The sequence below is a fragment of the Athene cunicularia genome (genome assembly GCF_003259725.1).
Source record: "Athene cunicularia isolate RWA chromosome 7 unlocalized genomic scaffold, athCun1 chr7_part2, whole genome shotgun sequence".
Taxonomy (NCBI): Eukaryota; Metazoa; Chordata; class Aves; order Strigiformes; family Strigidae; genus Athene; species Athene cunicularia.
The window spans coordinates 1707412-1726319 of NW_020799108.1; the positions used below are offsets into that span (position 1 = coordinate 1707412).

Consider the following 18908-nt stretch of genomic DNA (forward strand, 5'->3'; position numbering starts at 1 on the left):
CATTTTGGGTGGTAGGACTGGCAGGTGTGATGGTGTAGCATTGGAGGAGCCAGAGACTTTGGCCTTTTTCTGCAACAGGCAAGGAAAGCTGTCTTGTTTGTTTGTTTAAAAGCAAAAAAAGAAAAAGAGGGAGAGATTGGGTGGGGAACCTTTCATGGAGAAATGCAGGGAAGCCTCTTCTGATTTTTCAGTTTTTGTGTTTTAGAGCTGATCAACTGCCACTGCAGCTCTCTCAGGCTCTGCTAATTTGAACATAAACCTCTAGGTTTTGGAGTTCTCGATTGCTGCTAATGGTTCTTTTGCCTCAGAGGAGTATTGTATGTTGTAACTGTTGTGGGAAGGTTTCTTATTTTGATCTTTACTTTTTTAATATGAAATAGAATATTTTTTTTGTTGTTCTGTCAGATTGTAGGCATGTATCTGAAGACAGTTTGTTCCTTTCAGTATGTCTGAATTGGCAGCAGCTTTAAAAAGTGCCGATTAAGAATAATTTCACATTTAGAGTTAACTGATCACTGAAGGGATTTGTGTAATCCAAGTGTGATTATTACCTAGAAATGGAAGAGTGATTATGCAAATCCCAGTTAGTTTAAGCCCTCTCTTCTATATACTGTCTTTGAAAAAGCATACTCCTGTTACCTGGTAGCTATGCCTCTTTATTTCTTTATATAGTTTTTTTAGCCATAGTTATTTAATTATTTAAAATATAATAACTTCTAGAATGGTAAAATGTTGGGGTGTGCTCATGTGAGGAAGTAGAGAGTGAATGGCAATTGAAAGATGTGTGTTAGTTGGCTTGACAATGTGGGAAGAGTTCTGAGGCTAACGGCATTGTATTTGTTGTGGACAGACAGCAAAGGCTTTCCAGCAGCTTGTGTTCCTTGGGCTAGTTAACTTCTTTTTTCAGTGCCTGGTGAAATGGGACTCTGCAATACAGCTCAGTGCAGCTGTGGTAACCAATGTGGGTGTCATCTCCACGTTTGCCTGCCTTTCTTTTGGGGGCTATTGGCTGAATAGGGTGTATATCTTCCCCTTATATGCTGCAATTACAAGATCTGACTGATTACATTAGGCTATAAACTGTGATGGTGGATGACATGGCTGCGTGTCCTACTTAGCTTTTCTTGCTATGAAATTGTAATGTCTGGCAGTGGACACTTGGAAGCAGAGTCTGCTTCTACTGCCACAGATAACTCTGCCTGTGATTCTAAATTAAAGCTGTTAGTTGGCCTCGGTTGTTGCTATGTAATGAATTGAATTGAGAATTTATAGTGGAACGAAGAAACTGGCAAAGTTGGGAAATAACTCAGATGTTACATAAACCCCTGTGACTGGATAATGTTTTGGGAAGCTGAAGTAGACATCCTTTCTTAGAAATGGTAAATTTTGTCAGATTTTGAGAGAGAGAGAAAATCTGTTCATCTGATATTGCTAAGGAGAAAACAATTGGTGCAAATAACATTTTTTGTACAATGGAATATAATTACTATATGATTGTAGTTTGTTCTAACATCTGAAGGCTACTTTGCATCTGAAAAGTAACTTTTATGAATGCTACAATGACTTGTTTTATTTTTATCAAGTAGCTGTAAAATCAAATTTGAGTTGAATAGAATTAATGAATTTTAATTGTACACTTAGTAAAAACTCTGCACGCTAAAATGTCCTCAGTGAATGCAGACTTGTAGAAAAGCAGATACATGAGATAGTAGAGTTAAGCCTGTGGATCTTTGTGGTTTCTGAGGTTCTTCATTCAGTTCATTTGTATTGGCTTAGTCTCTTACGGCCACAAATATGTTGATTTTACACTGGCATTACGGCCACAATTGCCCTTGTATTTTAAACTCTAATAATAATTATGTTGTTGTATGAACTAGAAAATGATCCACTTCTCTCAGTTGTGTTATTGCAGAAGAGCTGACAGAGTAAGGTGAAGCCTGCATTGATTAACAGAATGAGCAGGGAGTCTTAAATGCTCGTGGGGGATAGCTTTCTCTCACTGCTGCTTGCTTCTCAAGCAGGAGCTGTATCTGACGTAAAGCAGTGATGAATAGCTATTAATATAACTGCATTTTAAAGTACATTTTAGATGTAAACACGTTTGGATGCTTTCATGCTCTTCAGTTTCTTGTGATCTATCATTTTAAACTATATTATTTATGTGTTGAACAAACTATTGTAATCTTGTCTAGTAGGTTTATGTGAATGCTGCATGTCCTGGGGTTTTTTGCATAAACAGTACTTTGGCTTTACTTTCAAGAAATAGGAACTTGCCAGTTTTGGTGAGAGCAGAATATTTGCCTGTGAAAACTGGATGGCTGTTTTTGGGAAAATACGGAAATAAATACTAAATTTGATCCTGGTGAGGGTTATGGGAAACAGATGACAGATTTGTTGCAGTGATGCTGACAGCACGAAAACAGTGGTGCAAGTGATTAGATGTCAGGGAAGCCGGGCTTGTCCACAGCTATCATTTGTTATCTTTTGGGTGCAGTAGACTGGTATTCTTGTCATAGATTTCAAACCTATGAGTTAGTTTTGGCAGCCTTGGATGAGGTATGTATTTTTAAAAGTTGCTTTTCCATTTAGGAGATTAGGCTTTGTGTATATTTCTTTGAAAGGTAGCTTTCCTAGCTGTTAATCAAACCTACATTTTTTGAGGCTCAGCGCAGAAATGAAAGTATGAAATGAATCAACTACAGTGAAAACAAAATACTTCAATTTAATGTGAATGACATGGTATTGACCTGCAGCAGATTATTGATACTGAGTTTCAGCAGTCTTAAAAATTAGAAAGTCACACTTATGATCAAGAAATCCTAGTGACATTTCGTGGATCATTACAGTTTTTTAGTAATCTAAAAAACAGAACAAGCTGATGTCAAAGACTTTACAAAAAGTATTAATACAAAGGGTATATTCCTTAGCCAGCATGCTTGTTATTAGTATGCAGATAAATAAAGCTAAGTTATCAATTTAATTATAAAAAAGGAAACATCCTTATTTATATTTATATTCATATCAGTGGAATATGATGAATGCAATTAACCTTGCCTTTGGAAATGGCTTTTTTAAAGATCACATTTATTGCTTGCTCTTTGAATGTTGTTTGAATTATAAAATCTAATGATAGTTTTGATGCATTCTCAATTCTAAAACTGGTATCTTCTGTAATGATTACATTCGGCCTAAAGTTCCTTATACAGCTTTGTTGATTGCTGTGCTTAGGTTACTGTGTGATCTCAGTTCAAAAGGTGATGTGCTTGATCAAATTTAGAGTATATAGAATTCACAGTACTATGAGAGTTGTCCTAATCCCATTTCTTTTGAGTTGTATTCAGAAGGAATCGTGTCACTAGGAGACTTAACTTGCTCCATTCTTCACAGATGGGACAGATGGGACAAAGAGTTATCAAGCAAGTTACTTTAATAGGTCATGTTAAAATTATTGTGAAGTAAATATATTCTATCTCCAAAGTCTAGAGCTGCCATTTCTACTAAATTTTATGCCAAATTACCAGTCCCGTTAATCTTGTTGCTTGCCCTGTTGCATGATCTCAGTGTATCTTGTTGCTTGTGTATTCTTTTGAATACAGAATAATAGAAAGTTGTCAGAGAATTTATCAGTGGGATTGTGGAAGGGCATGTGCAAATAAGTGTTTCCTATTCATATCTGAAATGTTTACTTATGTTTCTTAACATTTGAATAATTCAAATTCAGTAGGGTGTAGAGTACATGAAAACGGGCAAGATGACTACTAAATCTACTTAATTTTAAAATAAGTGTGTGTACATTTGAGTAGGGTCACCAAGCATTCAATCTAGCCTTCCCTTTTACTGAAATAATGGTAACAGCAGTAATTAAATAAGCAATTATGTAGAGAAAAATGTTTACATGTAGAGATTAATAGTTTAGAGATTATAGTATTACAATTGACGGAAGACAAAAAAATCTACTCCCAACTCCCAAGTACTTTGGAGCTCTGGTTATGCTAAAGAACAGGTAGACTGGGTTTCCCCCTGTGTTCAGTGTGCTAATAGAGTACATGGATCCTCCTGCACATCTGAAAAAGAAATGTTGAGGTTTTCTGGTGGTTGTATCCCATTTATTTTTTCAGGAGCTCTGGGAGATTGCATTTCCTTCTGTTCTTACATGCAGGGATTACTTCTGCCTTTTCATGCAGGTTTCACCTGCATGTTATAGGCCAACTACTTACAAATTGTACTGTACATGTTTTTCCAGCTGTGAATGGTAGTGAAGTAGTAGTAAGGGATATTCTTGAGCAAGTAAGTATTTAATGAGGTAGTTGGTTAAAACAGAAACTATTGTATTTTTCACTGGCAGTTATGTAACTTTTTGGCATGATTTTGGCATAATTATTGGATTAATGATGCTCAGTTTTCTTCTCAATCATTTTTTCTAGCTTACTAAAGGACTTCAGAAAGCGCTTGGATGGACTAAGCAAATACCATCTGTGCAGTTGAATAAATGTGTAAAATATTTAATTATGTATGAGGCTTTCAGATACTTCAAGGAATTTAGCAACAATTAAAATGGAAAGGATGATATAAGAGCACAGTCTTCTGTCTTTCACAGAAAAACTGAAGTGTGCTTTGTCAGTATCACAGTTGGGCACATTTCGCACTGAATAAGGCAAGCTTGTTGAACTCTGGCATGCAGCTTTTGTTCTTCAGGCTTCTTGAGGCTATTGCAACCTCAACAGAAACCTGAGGGGGTTTGCTTGCTGGTCTTAAGACAAATTCCTGCTTGGACTTGTGTTAATAGTAATAAAAAGAAACAACTGTTATATTGATTATATGAAACAAATCTTCTGTCTCATTCTTAAAATTTCATTGTTATGTTTTTGTCACATATATTAAATATAAGAATAACACGGTTTTGAACAATAGCAACTGATGCTGGATGTGTTGGGGAAGTGATTATCAGATTCTGGACACACCTTTCAGTCTAGTTAGTTCTGTGTCAAACTGTCTAACCTCAGTTTTTACTTTGACACCTAAATACTATTGACTAAATGCATTGTATGCTGAAGAGTTGATTTGAGTATGAATTGAGATTATTTTTTTTTCCATTCAGAACTCTCTTTTTGTCTAAGAGATTTTTAGGTTTAGGTTAGTTGTGAGTGATTGTAAGCTTGGGAATGAAAAGTTCTCTCCTCCCCCCTCCTTGCCCCCCCTTCTGAGTTCAACCCTGAGTATTAGTCTTGGAATATTTTTTTTAAATTTTTTTTAATTTTTTTTTGTCATACTGATATTAAAGGCAACTTGTGTTAATCTTCTGTAATAAGAAACAAAATTTTCTTTATCAACTCATAGGTTCAGACTTTTTGGCTCATCTAATAGAATTTGTTGTATAAGTTTTATTAGCCCAACTGAAAATTTTGAACTTCCAAGTTGATGATGACTAGTGGTTAAATAATAATTATTTTTTTTTTATTTTAGAACTAGAGCAGGAGAGAAACCTAGCTACAATAATCAACTAAACAGCAAGCAGCTTTCAGCGCTTTCTCTCATGCACCGCTTTCAGCCCCCTTAATTAGCTCTTTCCAACTAATAAGAGCTGTATTTTTCTTTTTTAACATGTTGCTGTCTTTGAAGTCTTTTAATTTTCTTCTAATTTGGTAGCATATGTAACATTTGGTAGCATTTCTTCTTTCATCTAGTTGGGTTGACGCTCTGTAAATCTTACTATAGTGCTCATGTTGCCTCCATCATTTGCTTCCTTGTAGAATTTCTTTCTACATTAATAGCTGTCTTTTTGTACAAAATTGTTCAAGGTCTTAGCAGTGGCATAACAGACTTCATCACTATATTCTGGCTGATCTCACTTTGGGGTGGGAGAATGAATTAAATTCTCAGTTCCCTTCTAGCCTTGCTTTTTGTTCTCCATATTCATGTAACATTTCCTTTTACTGTTCATATAGCCATTATTTTGGCATTTTACATACATTTTTATATTAATGTTTTATTCTCTCATCTGCCCCACACTCTCCAGTATAATTTTTTTCTTCTTTGTAATTTGTTTTTATATTTCTTGTATAAATACAAAAATGTGGTTTTCCCTAGGCAGGAGAAAAAACATTGAGAAGTTTAATTTCTAAAGTAAAAGGATATCTTATATAGTCAGCAGTCCAGGCCATTTCTTATTCAAATCTGGTAATGCAATTGTGGTATGTAAATGGAACTTTCAGAGTGGCTAGAAAAAATTATGCCTAGGCTCTGTATCCTGACATGAAAAGTAGTCATCTTTGCACTTAGTGCAGGTTGAATTCCACATCCTTTCTAATGCTAGAAATTTTGGTTATACAAGTCTAATATAAAAATGAGAAATATTTTTAGGTGAACATTTGTGTCATCATTCTTCAGCTGTGTTAGAATTAGTGTCCATCTGTGTTTGGACTGGCATGTGGAAATAGAAACTTAATAGTTCTCCAGTGTCTGAAAGCAAGCACATACTATTGCACTGTGTATGTACATACATGCCTTTTCTGACTGAATGTGAAGTCTGTATGTGAAGACTGAATGTGAATATTTGAAGCTATATTAGCAGCTAATTTCAATGACTTCGATCTCCTGTTATCTAAAAGCCCCAGTTTTGTACAGAGTAGTCTCTGTAGTCTATGTTGTAGCTCTCAGACTGGATCCATCCTGTGAAATATTTCCATCTAGTCTGTGGGGTTTTTGGTTTACTTCCTCCAGAAAGCAAAACCAACTGGTTTAGTAATGTTTTCCTAAAAATAGAAAGCATCCTGCAGGGGAGAGCTGTTCAGAGCAATGGCTGCTGCAGTGTCTAGGTGCATGGGGTACCACTTCCTGCTGCAGCAGTTAGCCTCTCCCAGCAGTAGCTGACACCATCCTCACCCCATATGTGGCTGGCAGGAGCATCAGGTGAGCTCTCTGTGGTGAGTTAAAATAGTGCTCTTATTTACTGCTGAGAGCAGGAGAAAAGGATGCTGCTTTGTGACTCAGTGTGGACCACCCGATGTGTGCCTTGTGTGGAGAGAAATGATAAACAGAATAGATGCTAAGCTGCTGCATGTAAATTGAATAACACAGACACAGAAGACATCAATGATCCGAAGTTTTTGTCTTTTTAAGGCTGTGAAGATGGTCTAGCTGTGATGCTCAAGTGTGTTCTTAACATTGTTTGAAAAGTTGAAACTAGAAGAGGTGGAAATGCAGTAACATTCTTAACACAGTTAATGGAAAAATATTAAGGGAAACAAATGAATGTGCAGGTCTTGTGGGGGGAAAAAAAAAAAAGGTAATGGAGGGCAGGCAAAACTACAGTGATGTCTGCTTTCCAGCACTTGTTACTTTTCTTTAGCAAGCAGAACAACTCTAGGTGGTTCTTCCCTCTTTATTCTTGATTGCGTGCTTCCTTGTGTTTCTGTGGCCATGCAGTGGTTTGGATGAGACAAAACCCATACTTTGCTTTATGGATCAGATAATTTTAATTTCAGACTTAATTCCTGGTCTAATTCACTACAGTGGATGGAGTGTGCAGTTTGTGCTGGGGACCTCTACTTCCACAGGTACTGCTGATCAAACTAGAACCTGAGTCTCCATAATACCATGATTAGTTGCTCAAACCATAATTCAGTAAACATGATTTGCCTTCCTTTGTGGCATCTGCTTAGTTTTGCTAGGGCAAGTGTTTGCAAGTTTGCATGGCAGGGAATATACTGTAATTGACCGAAGTTTAAAACAACCATTTGTTTCTTGGGTTATTCATAAACTAGAGTAGGTACTCAATCTGCCATGCAGCCCTACAAATAGGGTAGTATCACAAAGGTATGGATGTGTTAAGACTAGGAATGAGAGGCTGCCTATGCTGACAGTGTTGTAGAAGACTTATTTGTCAAACGGTATCTTTGATTTCTTAAGATCTATTTTAAAAAGTGCAGATAATCTGATCTAATAGTTGGAAGCATTGCTTCCCTAACAGTCATGTGTGTATAGGATGGTTGTTTTTTTTTTTCCATAGACATGCAGAATTTGATGTACATGAACACTAGATTAAAGATATTTAAAAACTTTAACATTGAGAGATATTCAGTAGTCTGTTTCATGGCATTTAATTTAGGTCAGGGCAATGAAAACATGTGCTACCAGTTCTTGATCATGCTGACTCCCAACACTTCTGAGAATTGAAGGGCTTCAGCGGCTCTGGTTAATATCCTTAAGTATTCATGGTAATGAGTCTTCATTTTGTTAATGAACATAGCAGAATGTTTTTCTTGTTTTCAATATTTTACATAGAAACAGTATTCCATAGGTTACTGAAACTACTGTAAAGAGGCTATCAGTTTGATTAGAGCCAAATTAGTATTTTTATCTTTAACTAGAGAGTTTTGGAAGATGTGGATATTGAAATAACTTTTTGCCTGCTTTACAGTCAGGTTTGAAGCATATTGGCTGGTATTTTGGTGTTCTGAAGATCAGAGTATTAGATCTCAGTCTGATGAGGGTTATGTTTGAATTTGGTTTAGTGATAACTTGAAATCATTCTTATTTGCAGAAATCCCTGTAGTTACATAGCTGCATACTCAGGTAGTTATCAGTATGCCATTTAGTTATCTAAATCAGTTGCTAGGTTTGAGCATGGCAGCAGTTGTAAGCAATAGAATCTGATGTCCATCAGGAATATACATGAGGAGCTTGTTACATAGGAGCATTCTCTGGGAGTCTACTTTCCAAATTAAATGTTTAAATTTTGTGCCGAACACAACATTTTGAGTTAAATTTTTACTGACATTTAGTATTACATCTACAAGGGGACTTCAGATTTGCTCTAAGTATTCCAGACTCTTTTTCCTAGTCACTGTGTGAGACCCAAGCTTTCATCCCTTGAAAGTTTTTAGGGTAAACTTGATTGTTTTAAAATACTGTCATTCATTAATTTTTTGTTGGTGTGACATGGCTTGACAATACTAGGTTCAAACAGTAATTTTAATTTGAAAATTCAACACATTCTGCATCTTTCAGTATACAGGGAGAAAGTTCAAGCTTCAGTTTTGCTGTGCCAGACAGGAGTGGAGTTTTTGGTTTAGAGAATTTTGGGCCTCTAGAAAGACATGCAGAGCAAATTGTAATTGTTCAGGTTATCAGCCAAATACACAAACTAGACCTCTCAATCAGAAGGTTTTTTTTTATGCTAATAACAGTTCCAAATGTGTTTATAGGATTGTTGTTTTATGAAATTTTTAATGTGCCAGAAGCCGGTTCCATGTTGGTTTGAACTAGTGTGAATGGGGATGGCTTGAATGTAGCTATTAGATTATACTAGTAGGACTAGCTCTGAATGTATTCATATTTGTGCTTCTTTAAGCAGTAGAACCACGGCAGAGGCTCATCATTTCTAAAATGATAGATTGTTTTCCTTTTGTTCTCAAACATTTTGGCTATTAATGAAAAAAAAATTGTTTGTTGGCTTCTACTCAGCTATTGTGGATGTACAGTGTGCTAATGTAAATCAGCAGTTTCTGCTTCTATAAATAGACTTGGTCTGCAGCTGCAGAGCAAAACTGACAGGCTTCTGGTCATTTTTATTATTGCTGTTTAGATATTGTTTGAATAGCTGTGAAAGTGTCTTGTTGTATGTATGCCTGCTGTGGGGATATTTGCAGACTGAGTTTTGGGGTTATGAGTAGGGAGAGGGAAAGAAAGTGCGTTTATAAGCCAACAATGTGAGAGCAGAGGTAAAGAGTTCTGTATTCCTTCATTTGGGAGTCCTTAACCTGAGTTTGGAGCTCTTCTATATAAAAGACATGCTATCCAGTTGGCTAGGAGTCATGAATTCTTAAATGGGGTCTGGGGGATAGCATTTATCTAACTTCTATATAGCGGGATATAAGGCAGCCTTTACAAGCCTGCTCTGTTGGGGAACATCATTATACTGTGCCCTGAGAAGCTGTCTCCTAAAATTTTCAGTTCCTTCTGCTGCTGGGTCTGGTTTTGTCTGCTGCATGGGAAAGAAACAGCCAGGCAAGAATGCTTACCTGCTGCAGCATTCCTCACCTCCTGCACCACCGTAGGAGCTCTTGGACGGCTGAGCAGCAGCTGCTCCCCTCCTTTCGAGAAGCAGGCTAGGCAGTGGTACCAGTATGGCCTGCAAGAAGGAGGAATGCTAACAGGCCAGCCAAGTTACCGTTGTTGTTTGTGGATTCAGGAGAGGTTGCCAGGAAAGAAAAAGTGGTCAGTATCTTTCATGTGAGTGTTTACTTGAAGTTCTGTGTCTGTGTTTACATGTGTGGCATTGTTTTTTCCTGAAAGCTAGCAACCTTTTTTAAGAGTCTTACTACAAGATCTCGGGAAATACCTTGGGCTGTAAGAATTATTTTTCTGAAAGAGATGTGCTTTCTTCCAGTGTTTCCCAAACTACATACAATAACATGGATGGTAGATTCAGCTTGTGCTGAAAGATATGGAATGACTTTATATTTCCCCTCTAAGAAAAGTGATACCCATCTTCTGTAAATAATATCTAAAGGAAAGGAAATTATGAAATACAGTATTATAATGGCAGTTGGGAGTAGAAAACATTTGTCAACCATTGCTTTAGAAACAGCGCCATCAGCCTGTGAGGTGGCTAAAGATCACCTAAAAGTGAAATTCAGTATATTCCAAAGCCTTGGAAACTGGAAAGTTTCCTAGCATCTTAATTGTATGTTTTACCAGTGCTTTAATCTTCATTCTTTTTACTGAATTAGATTTTAGTGATGTTAACTATTGTTCGAGGAGAAACACAGAACCCTGACAACTAGACTCTTAGCGTATTATTTTTAATGTTGTTTGAAATGTATGTGTGTTTTTAAACTTCTAAGGGATGTCTTTTGGCTTGATAGCCTAAATATTTTTACTACTACTAGAAAAATGAATCATACTAATTTGTCATAGAAGAAATTACTGACAATGTGAAGAAGCAGAAAACGTTTAAAAAGAAAACATGGATTTGTTCTTTTTAAAAATACTCCTCTCACATTTTACTCAGTAACCATTTTAAGGGAATAATTATAGTTCATTCACGTGAATGACCATTTGTGGCAATAATGAGGTCTAAATAACTGGGAGAGATGAGGAATATGGTATTTGGCAGATCCTTCCAGACTCTTATGAGATCTAATTGAAATATAAAGTTTGGAAGAACTAAATATTTAAACAGTACAAAGTTTAGAACAACGAAAGAAGAAGTATCTCAGAGTTCTTTTAAGAAGTATCTCAGAGTTCTTTTAAAGTTTATTGCTAAAATGCAGTATAAAAAGTTGCACTTTAAGTATTTGAAGAAAAGATGAGTATGTTGTATACTAGCTTAATTCCTTTTATAAAGCATAGAAACTCTAAAATTACAGTTAGTATCTTTTATGGAATGAATGGAAAGGAGGAAAAATGGTAACTTTGATGTAGAATTAGTTTGACTTGTATAATTCTTTGTCCTTTAAAGACAGGCAAGAGGATTTAATTCCAAGAATATTTGAGTGAGAGACTTTACTAAATAAACCTTTTATTTCTACTTTTAGTCAGCAGATAAGCAGCGAGCCCTGGAAGAAACCAAAGCCTACACAACCCAGTCATTAGCAAGTGTAGCCTATCTGATCAACACTTTGGCCAACAATGTTCTCCAAATGCTGGATATCCAGGCATCCCAACTTCGACGCATGGAATCTTCAATCAACCATATTTCACAAGTGAGACTTTTTTCCTGATATTCTTTTAATTTTGATTTTTGTTCTTGAAATTACATAGTGAGTAAAACTCTCACCTGACGTTTTGTGAATGAGAAAAATAGTCACATGGTTGCATTTCTTCTCATTAATTCTGGGAATAGGTTTTATGTGACTGTATATCTGTTAGTGTGAGCATTTTACATAGGATAAGAGATTAAATGTATTCTTAGCTAGTTTATTGATTGGAGAGGGGGGCCATTCTATATAATTGGAAAGCACAGAAAAATCCCTAATGGAAAAATCAGAATATTATGTTAAGGTACAGATTAAGATTTCCAACTCCTATTACTGATTGTGCTTGGTATTTATTGGCTACAGGCCCTTAAAATTAAAAGAAAGAAATATGAAGTGGATGGTGGAAAACAGTACTTGTCATATTTTTACTTTTCCTGTTGCTGTAATACTGGTATCTAATGACAAAAGCGTAGATGACAAAAATAGTTCGCTCCTGGCTTTTCTTAATGAAACGTACTTTGCAATGACATGAACAGAAGACAAAATTAATGTTTCAAGCTTGTGTCTGGCTGCAGAACTCCTGCCATTGTTTGCAGCTTTTCTGATCAGGAACCCACGTCCCATCACCACACTGATAGAGAGAATTTTTGACTGCCAGAATGGGCTGAGGATGTATGATAGATTTTGTGGAGCTTTACACGCCAATGATGGGATTAAAAGATAAATTAAGAGCAATGATACAGCACTTCGTTTCTGTTACTGGAGAGTTGGTTGGCATCCTTACTGAATATTCTGTGTCTTACTTGACCAATATATTTTGGCTGCTAGGCTTTCTTGATCTCTGTGTGATAATGTAATAAATAATATCGTGATATTTATAAAGACATTTGAAAGTAAGAGCTGTGTAAGGTTAGGAAAGAAGCAGATTGAGCTGATGTGTTAAATTGCAGGTGCTGAAAGGGTTGCTTAAGTGAGTAGAAGTTTGAATCAGCAAAAGAAGTGAATAATTTTATGCTAGCTTAATGAGCTGAATTGGCTCACTGAGGAGTCAGATGAATTCCAGACCAGGTGCAAAGGGAGCACTTTCCCTTCTGGTAGTAGTGCACTGTTAGATTGCCTCCGTTGTCTCATGCAACTGCATCCTCAGAAATAAGCAGAAAAATTTGATTTCTTCTGCTACATGCTGTTTGTTAATCCAGGGACAAGTCAATGCTTTTTTTTTTTTTTCCCCCGAAAATGTCACAGATTAATCGGTATGTGTGTGTATGCATGTGCTATATATATGCAGTGTATGTGCACATATGCCTCTGAGTGTGTACTTGTGTGTGTATGTATGTGCTTCTTGACAGGCTAGTGCAGCTGACAAGTATTTCAGCTATTTGAGAGCCTGATGCAAAAGACAGTATATGAATAAAAATATTTGGAGTTCACTGGATTTTGCGTTTTACAGATGTGGAAAGTTAATTTGGTCACACAGTTTCTGTAAAGTACCTTTGGGGGAAGGGCCATAGCAGTTTAATTTTTTTCCTTCTGGGAAGCTGAGATTTATACAGATTGGGATGCTAGGTTAGATTGTCTTTGGCATTTGTACAAAATGTATAGTTATTTAAAATGGAGCACTAAATTACCAGTGCCCAACACCTAATGAAGATGTGTCTACCAAAATTCATAGGCTGCACTTGGAACAACCAAAAAAAAGTTTGTGGGTTTTTTAAAAATATTGCTGTAAAATTGAAAATTGAGTTTGGTTTTGTTTTGGGTCTGTATCATCCATATGTAGGATACTCCCCAAATCTCCGTGGAAGAAATTATCAGAGAAGCAGACAGTATTTGAATTTTGAATATTGCATGCATGAAGTGTGTTGATCCAAGGAACCTTGTTTAGATTCAGTATGTTCAGAAATTACTTTGTCCCATGATACCGATGTTGTAGATGGTTATGTCATCTGTCTTAATTTCAGTGGTTATTTTTCTTTTAAAAATGAACTATTTTTGTCACAGTTTCTAGGTAATAAATAATTTCTTTACAGGGAATTTGATTATACGTCTCCTGGAACAAGCCTAACCTGCAGACGACTTCTTCGGTCTTTTTTATGTTGGGTGTAAAGTTTAGTGGACTGTTTCTAGTACCACTTAAAATGCCTCATGGTATAATACCTTATTGCCAAATTATGGTTCCAGTCAGTCTGACTTGAAATGATGTCAGTAACGTAGAACAGAAAACAGGTTGGTAATTACCATTTGTTTGCAGTGCATTATTGCATTAATGCTTTCATCAGTAGGTACTGATATTTAAGTTTAGAAAAACATTAATCAAATTATGATGTTTGGATGTATAATCCTTCTTTTAATTCTGATTCTGAATTCCACATATTCCCCAAAGAGAGGGGCAAAATCATTTGGCTCTTAGTAAGAAAACTTTTTCAAAAGTGCTTGTTTTGTTCAAGTGTAGCTCAAAGTGGAAGAGACGTGATTAACTTTAGATTATAAAATATTCTAGTTATCTGTTCATTGATAGAATGCCAAATTATGGCATTTTCTGTGTTTCCTTCTAAATGCCAGCTTAATCAAATAGCTGAAAAGGAAACTGATAATAATTTGTGGTTTTTCAGATTATATATAGGTCCTGAATAAGGAAATTGTTACTATTGAAACTATTTTTGTGCAAGTGATTAAATCCTACTGGTTTAAAATTTAGGATTACTTTGATTAGGTCTGAAAGCTGATGAATCTATTCTTACTTGCCTTCTTGAACCTTGTCCAGAACTAGATGATATGCAGTGTTTCATACTTGGCTGAAAATTTAAATCCTAAATACAGATGATCTGTATAAATATTTATACTCATTTAAAAAATTGTGTTGCAGTTTTCAAGTTAGCAGACACTGAAATGTTGCTAACATCCAAATTCTTTAAATTAATCTGGCAGATTTTCAGGTTTTAATGTTTGTATGATGAGAAATATTTTTTCAGGTTTTAGTTACAGAATACTCCTAGTTAGTAAGGTCATCTTTAAAATCTCTGCTGCTAATTTGATAAACAAGCAATGTTATCACAAATATGAGTGATAGTGATGAGTTATCTCCAATGGCACTGCATGATGACAAAATCTGCTTCATCCTTTTCTTACAGAATCTGACTCCTATGACATTGGCAGTGAGAACAGATCTTGAATAAACTACAGACTTGAACTTCCCTGTAGTCAGCATGTGTTGCGTAGCTGAACTGTAGCAACATGTGTGAGCTGGTTGGTCTCTGCAGGAAGTTCATGTGGACCTTCCACTGATAAGTCAATAAGGGCTTTTAACCATTTTTAGTTGTCTTATTCTTGCAAGTTACAAGAATAGCCAAACTCTTTCAAAAATGGTAACACGTCTGATTTTCCAAGGTATATATTACTGGTTTATGGATCAAGTATCTTTTCAGCATTTTTGTGTCATTGTCACCTCCTTCTTTGTGTATAAATTACATACAACTTGAATCGAGGCACTTAATGTCACATTTCTAACATGTCAAAATTAGACAGTTACTCATTTTAACATGTCATAATACAGTTTTCAAGGTAATTTGCAATTAGTTTGTTTAATTTCTATCAAATTAGATTTTAAAAAAATAAAACCCCAGTGACAACGTATTTAAGCAACATTTTCATCAAAGATTTTTTCTTTTTTTTAAACTGCATTTTACAAGCCTAGACTAACAGACTGATAATAAATTGATAAATTTAAATTAGAATGTTTTGAGAAGAGGAAGAAATCAAGGCTTCTGGAGACTTTTATTTCTGAAATTTCACTACAGTTTACTTTCAAAGTGTTGTTGTGGTCTAGCCCCAGCCAGCAACTAAGGACCACACAGCTGCTCAGTCATTCCCCCCCCCAGCAGGTTGTGGGGTAAAAAAGGTAGAAGTGACAAAACTTGGTGGTTTGAGATGAAAACAGTTTAATAATTGAAATATAATAATAGTGATGATGGTGAGAAATGGTAATGAAACAGGAATTAATGAAGAGTGAGAAATAAAACCCAAGCAAGTGAAGTGTTGTAAATGAAAACAATTACTTGTCACCCACTGACTGATGCCCAGCTAGTCCCCAAGCAGCAGCCTTCCTGCCAACCTCCTCCCCAGCTGTATATGCCGAGAATGACACCATATGGTCTGGCATATCCCTTTGGTCAGTTGGGGTTGGCTGTCCCAGCTGTGTCCCCTCCCAATGTCTTGTGCACACCCAACCTGCTCACCGGTGGAGTGGGGTGAGAGGCAGAAGAGGCCTTGACCCTGTGTAAGCACTGCTCAGCAGTAACAAAAACATCTCTGTATCATCAACACTGTTTTCAGTGCAAATCCAAAACAGTCCTACATAGCTACTGTGAAGAAAATTAACTGTATCCTAACCAAAACCAGCACAAGTGTTAATACTTCAAGCAATTTCACTTACAGGTAGAAGAGAATATTTCTCAAAACTCTTGAGTTCAGTGACTTTTCAGTGAAATGGTAAATAGTGTTAACTTTGGAATCCCAGAAGTGACTTAATGTTGGGTGGTTTTTTTTTATTTTAATCTTTACAGATGTTGAGGCTGTTTTTACTGAATTCACATGGAAAGTTGATGTTTCAAAATGGCCAGAAAATTCCTAATAGAAGAAAGTGCATTGGTTTATACTTTATTTTCCCCTTAGCTTATTGCAGATATCTTGGAAAGCATATGAAAAGATGATAGTAATGAGCCTAACCTCTAACTGTCATTTAAAAGATTTGCCAAAGGGATTGGAGCTATGGGGGGAAAAAGTGTAATAATGCTGTCAGGAGTCTGAAAGGGCTCGTTAGGAAACTGGTTTTTAAGTTATAGAAGGGCACAGTGTATCCCATCTTGCTTTTCCTGACAGACTTTCTGAGCCAGGTGTTTTGTCAGTGCAGCTCTAACCCAAAAAACTTCCCAATAGACATTTCAAAGCTGCTGAATAAACATTCTGCTAGCATTCTCCTGTCTCACTTAAGGGATTTATGCTAGTACTGGAGGCAATAATTACCAGTGTGTTGAGGGTAAATGTTTTAATTTTCTTTAGTAGCAGGTTAATCTTTGTTCCTTTCTCCACTAATCAAATACCTGAATGTTCCTTTCTGCTGTTTTATAGGTGTCTTAAGATCTTATGACTCCAGTAGCCTACTAAACAAGGAAATGAAATTTTGAAAAACCTGCCAGCAAAATGCTTTTCAATACAATTTTGGGAGTATGTACCAGAGTTAGGTGCTGGTTTTATACTCTTATTCATTCCACGGCTATTCAAAGTACAAGAGATGTTCTGAATCATCATGCAAGAGAATTCCCATTAAATGAGCTTCAGGTTTTAATTAGGTTTTAGGCATTTCAGTGTTTGTTACTGTAGTTATGCTTCACTGATCACGTTAGTCCTTAAGGAAACTGGTTGTACTCACAACTCCTATGAATAATTAAAAACCCCATGCTTTTCATTCATGGAAAAAAGTTTCCACAGTGCCGAGATACCATCACTACAATAACCTATGCTTTAAATATCTGTACTCCCATTGTATTTATAGATGATTGCATAAGAAAATACTAAAAGAACATCTTTAAAGTTGCAGGTCAAGCACTTGAAATGGAGGGAAAGGAAGAAATCATCTTACCAACACTGCACTAATTGTTTTCTTTCTGATTTGTAGATCAGAATCAAGGCTCTGAGAGCGTAATGTCCAAGGCATAAACTAGTTTTGAATGAACAGATTCAGACCCATAAGATGTTGATATTTCAGTACATTTGAAACATCATATAGCATTTGAGGTGCAGCTGAAATTTTTTCTAGCAAATGGTATCAGTAGCACGTGAAACCCGGAGCATACAAGAGTCAGTGTAATGTTTTTAAGTTCTCCAGTGGCATGTCAAGATAAAGTCTGAGATAATTGTAGGGATTGAATTCTTCAGTGGTATTAAACATGAGATGGTCCTCCAAGTTATTGTGCAATCGCATATTGTTAGCTTATCAGGAAAGCATGTGCTTTCTAACTCCTCAACAGATGAGGTGAGGATTCTGTAGATGATCTCCTTGGGATGACTGCTGCTTGTTTCAGAACTCCTTCTTCCACTATGCTGTAAAAGTAAAGATCTGACACAGAATGGATAAAAACTTGTGATGGAAGATAAAATACTGACTTTCACCCTGATGAGGAATGGTACACTTTTGGTATTCTTCCCTGGAACATGGTTATGTACTCTGTTTGTGCTGGTGCTTGTATAATCAATAGTATCGTAAGAGCTGTGAAGATCTGATCTGCACTGTTGTATTGATGGTATATAGACCTGGTCATCGCAGGGAGCTTCAGGAAGAACTTTGGCAAAATTGGTTGTGGAGTGGTTTAGTTGTTAAGTAGTCATACAAATATATGTTTCTGTTAAGCTTGTATTAAACATGCATGCATGAATTTCTGCAGAGTCTGTATATTGGCCAAATCTGGGTGGGTTTTTGTGAGGATGATGGAGGATGTGTCCCAGATAGTTTAACCACCCCTATTGAATTTCAAATGATTGCTCAACAAATTCGAGCTTTCCAAAGAGAGGGTTGCCAACATATTTTGACCTTGAATAATCTGTTTTTCTGTAGCTTTGTTTTAAGAAATGGCTGTGCAGCTTTAGAAACCTTAGTTCTAGGCAGGTGGCACTAGAGGTGGCAGAAATGTACATAACAAAACTGTGCCTTAATTTTAGCAGAGTTGCAAGGTCTTGAAGACATGTGCCTGGAAAATACTAGGTAGTCTTGATAGATAGTAATTTAAGTTTCCATATAATGCCCCTGGTATTTATCGCAATTATTCTCTAGAAAGAATGCAAAGAAACAATTTTTTTTGGGGGGGTTAGGGTTTTTTTTTGTAATTTTTGTAGTTTTAAAAGTTGTGGTGATTGCAGTATAGGGTCCATTTTGCTTGTTTTGCTATCAGTAGCTCAAACAAAAGCGTAAAACAGCGTAACCAACCCCACTGTCCCAATCCTTCCACAAAGAACAGTGAAATTTTAAAAAATGTGTGTTATGAAAATGAGTTTTCATTTGTATGTGTTTCTTAGTTGCTACAGAGCCTGTCTCTAACTGTGAAAAGTGTTTCTGGTAGCATTTATGATCACTGAAGTGGTAACAGGAAATCCAGTGAATGTTTAGAAACCCTAATGGTGGTGATTCTGCCCGTTTTCTTACTTTTTTTTTTA

General features: G+C 36.2%; 1 protein-coding gene across 3 annotated transcripts in view; it reads left to right on the forward strand.

Moving 5' to 3' along the window:
- The first annotated feature begins 1361 nt into the window (after nt 1–1361).
- The window catches only part of ABI2 (abl interactor 2), a 52577-nt gene continuing 35030 nt past the window's right edge, over nt 1362–18908 (forward strand). For 2 of the 3 annotated variants that reach the window (XM_026853282.1, XM_026853283.1), the window contains exons 1-2: nt 1362–1379; nt 11541–11708. In XM_026853282.1, the coding sequence (XP_026709083.1) occupies nt 1377–1379; nt 11541–11708 (171 nt within the window). In that variant the 5' untranslated portion in view covers nt 1362–1376. Of the gene's footprint in view, nt 1380–11536; nt 11709–18908 lie in introns of those variants that run through there. The other variant, XM_026853281.1, reaches the window with a different exon arrangement.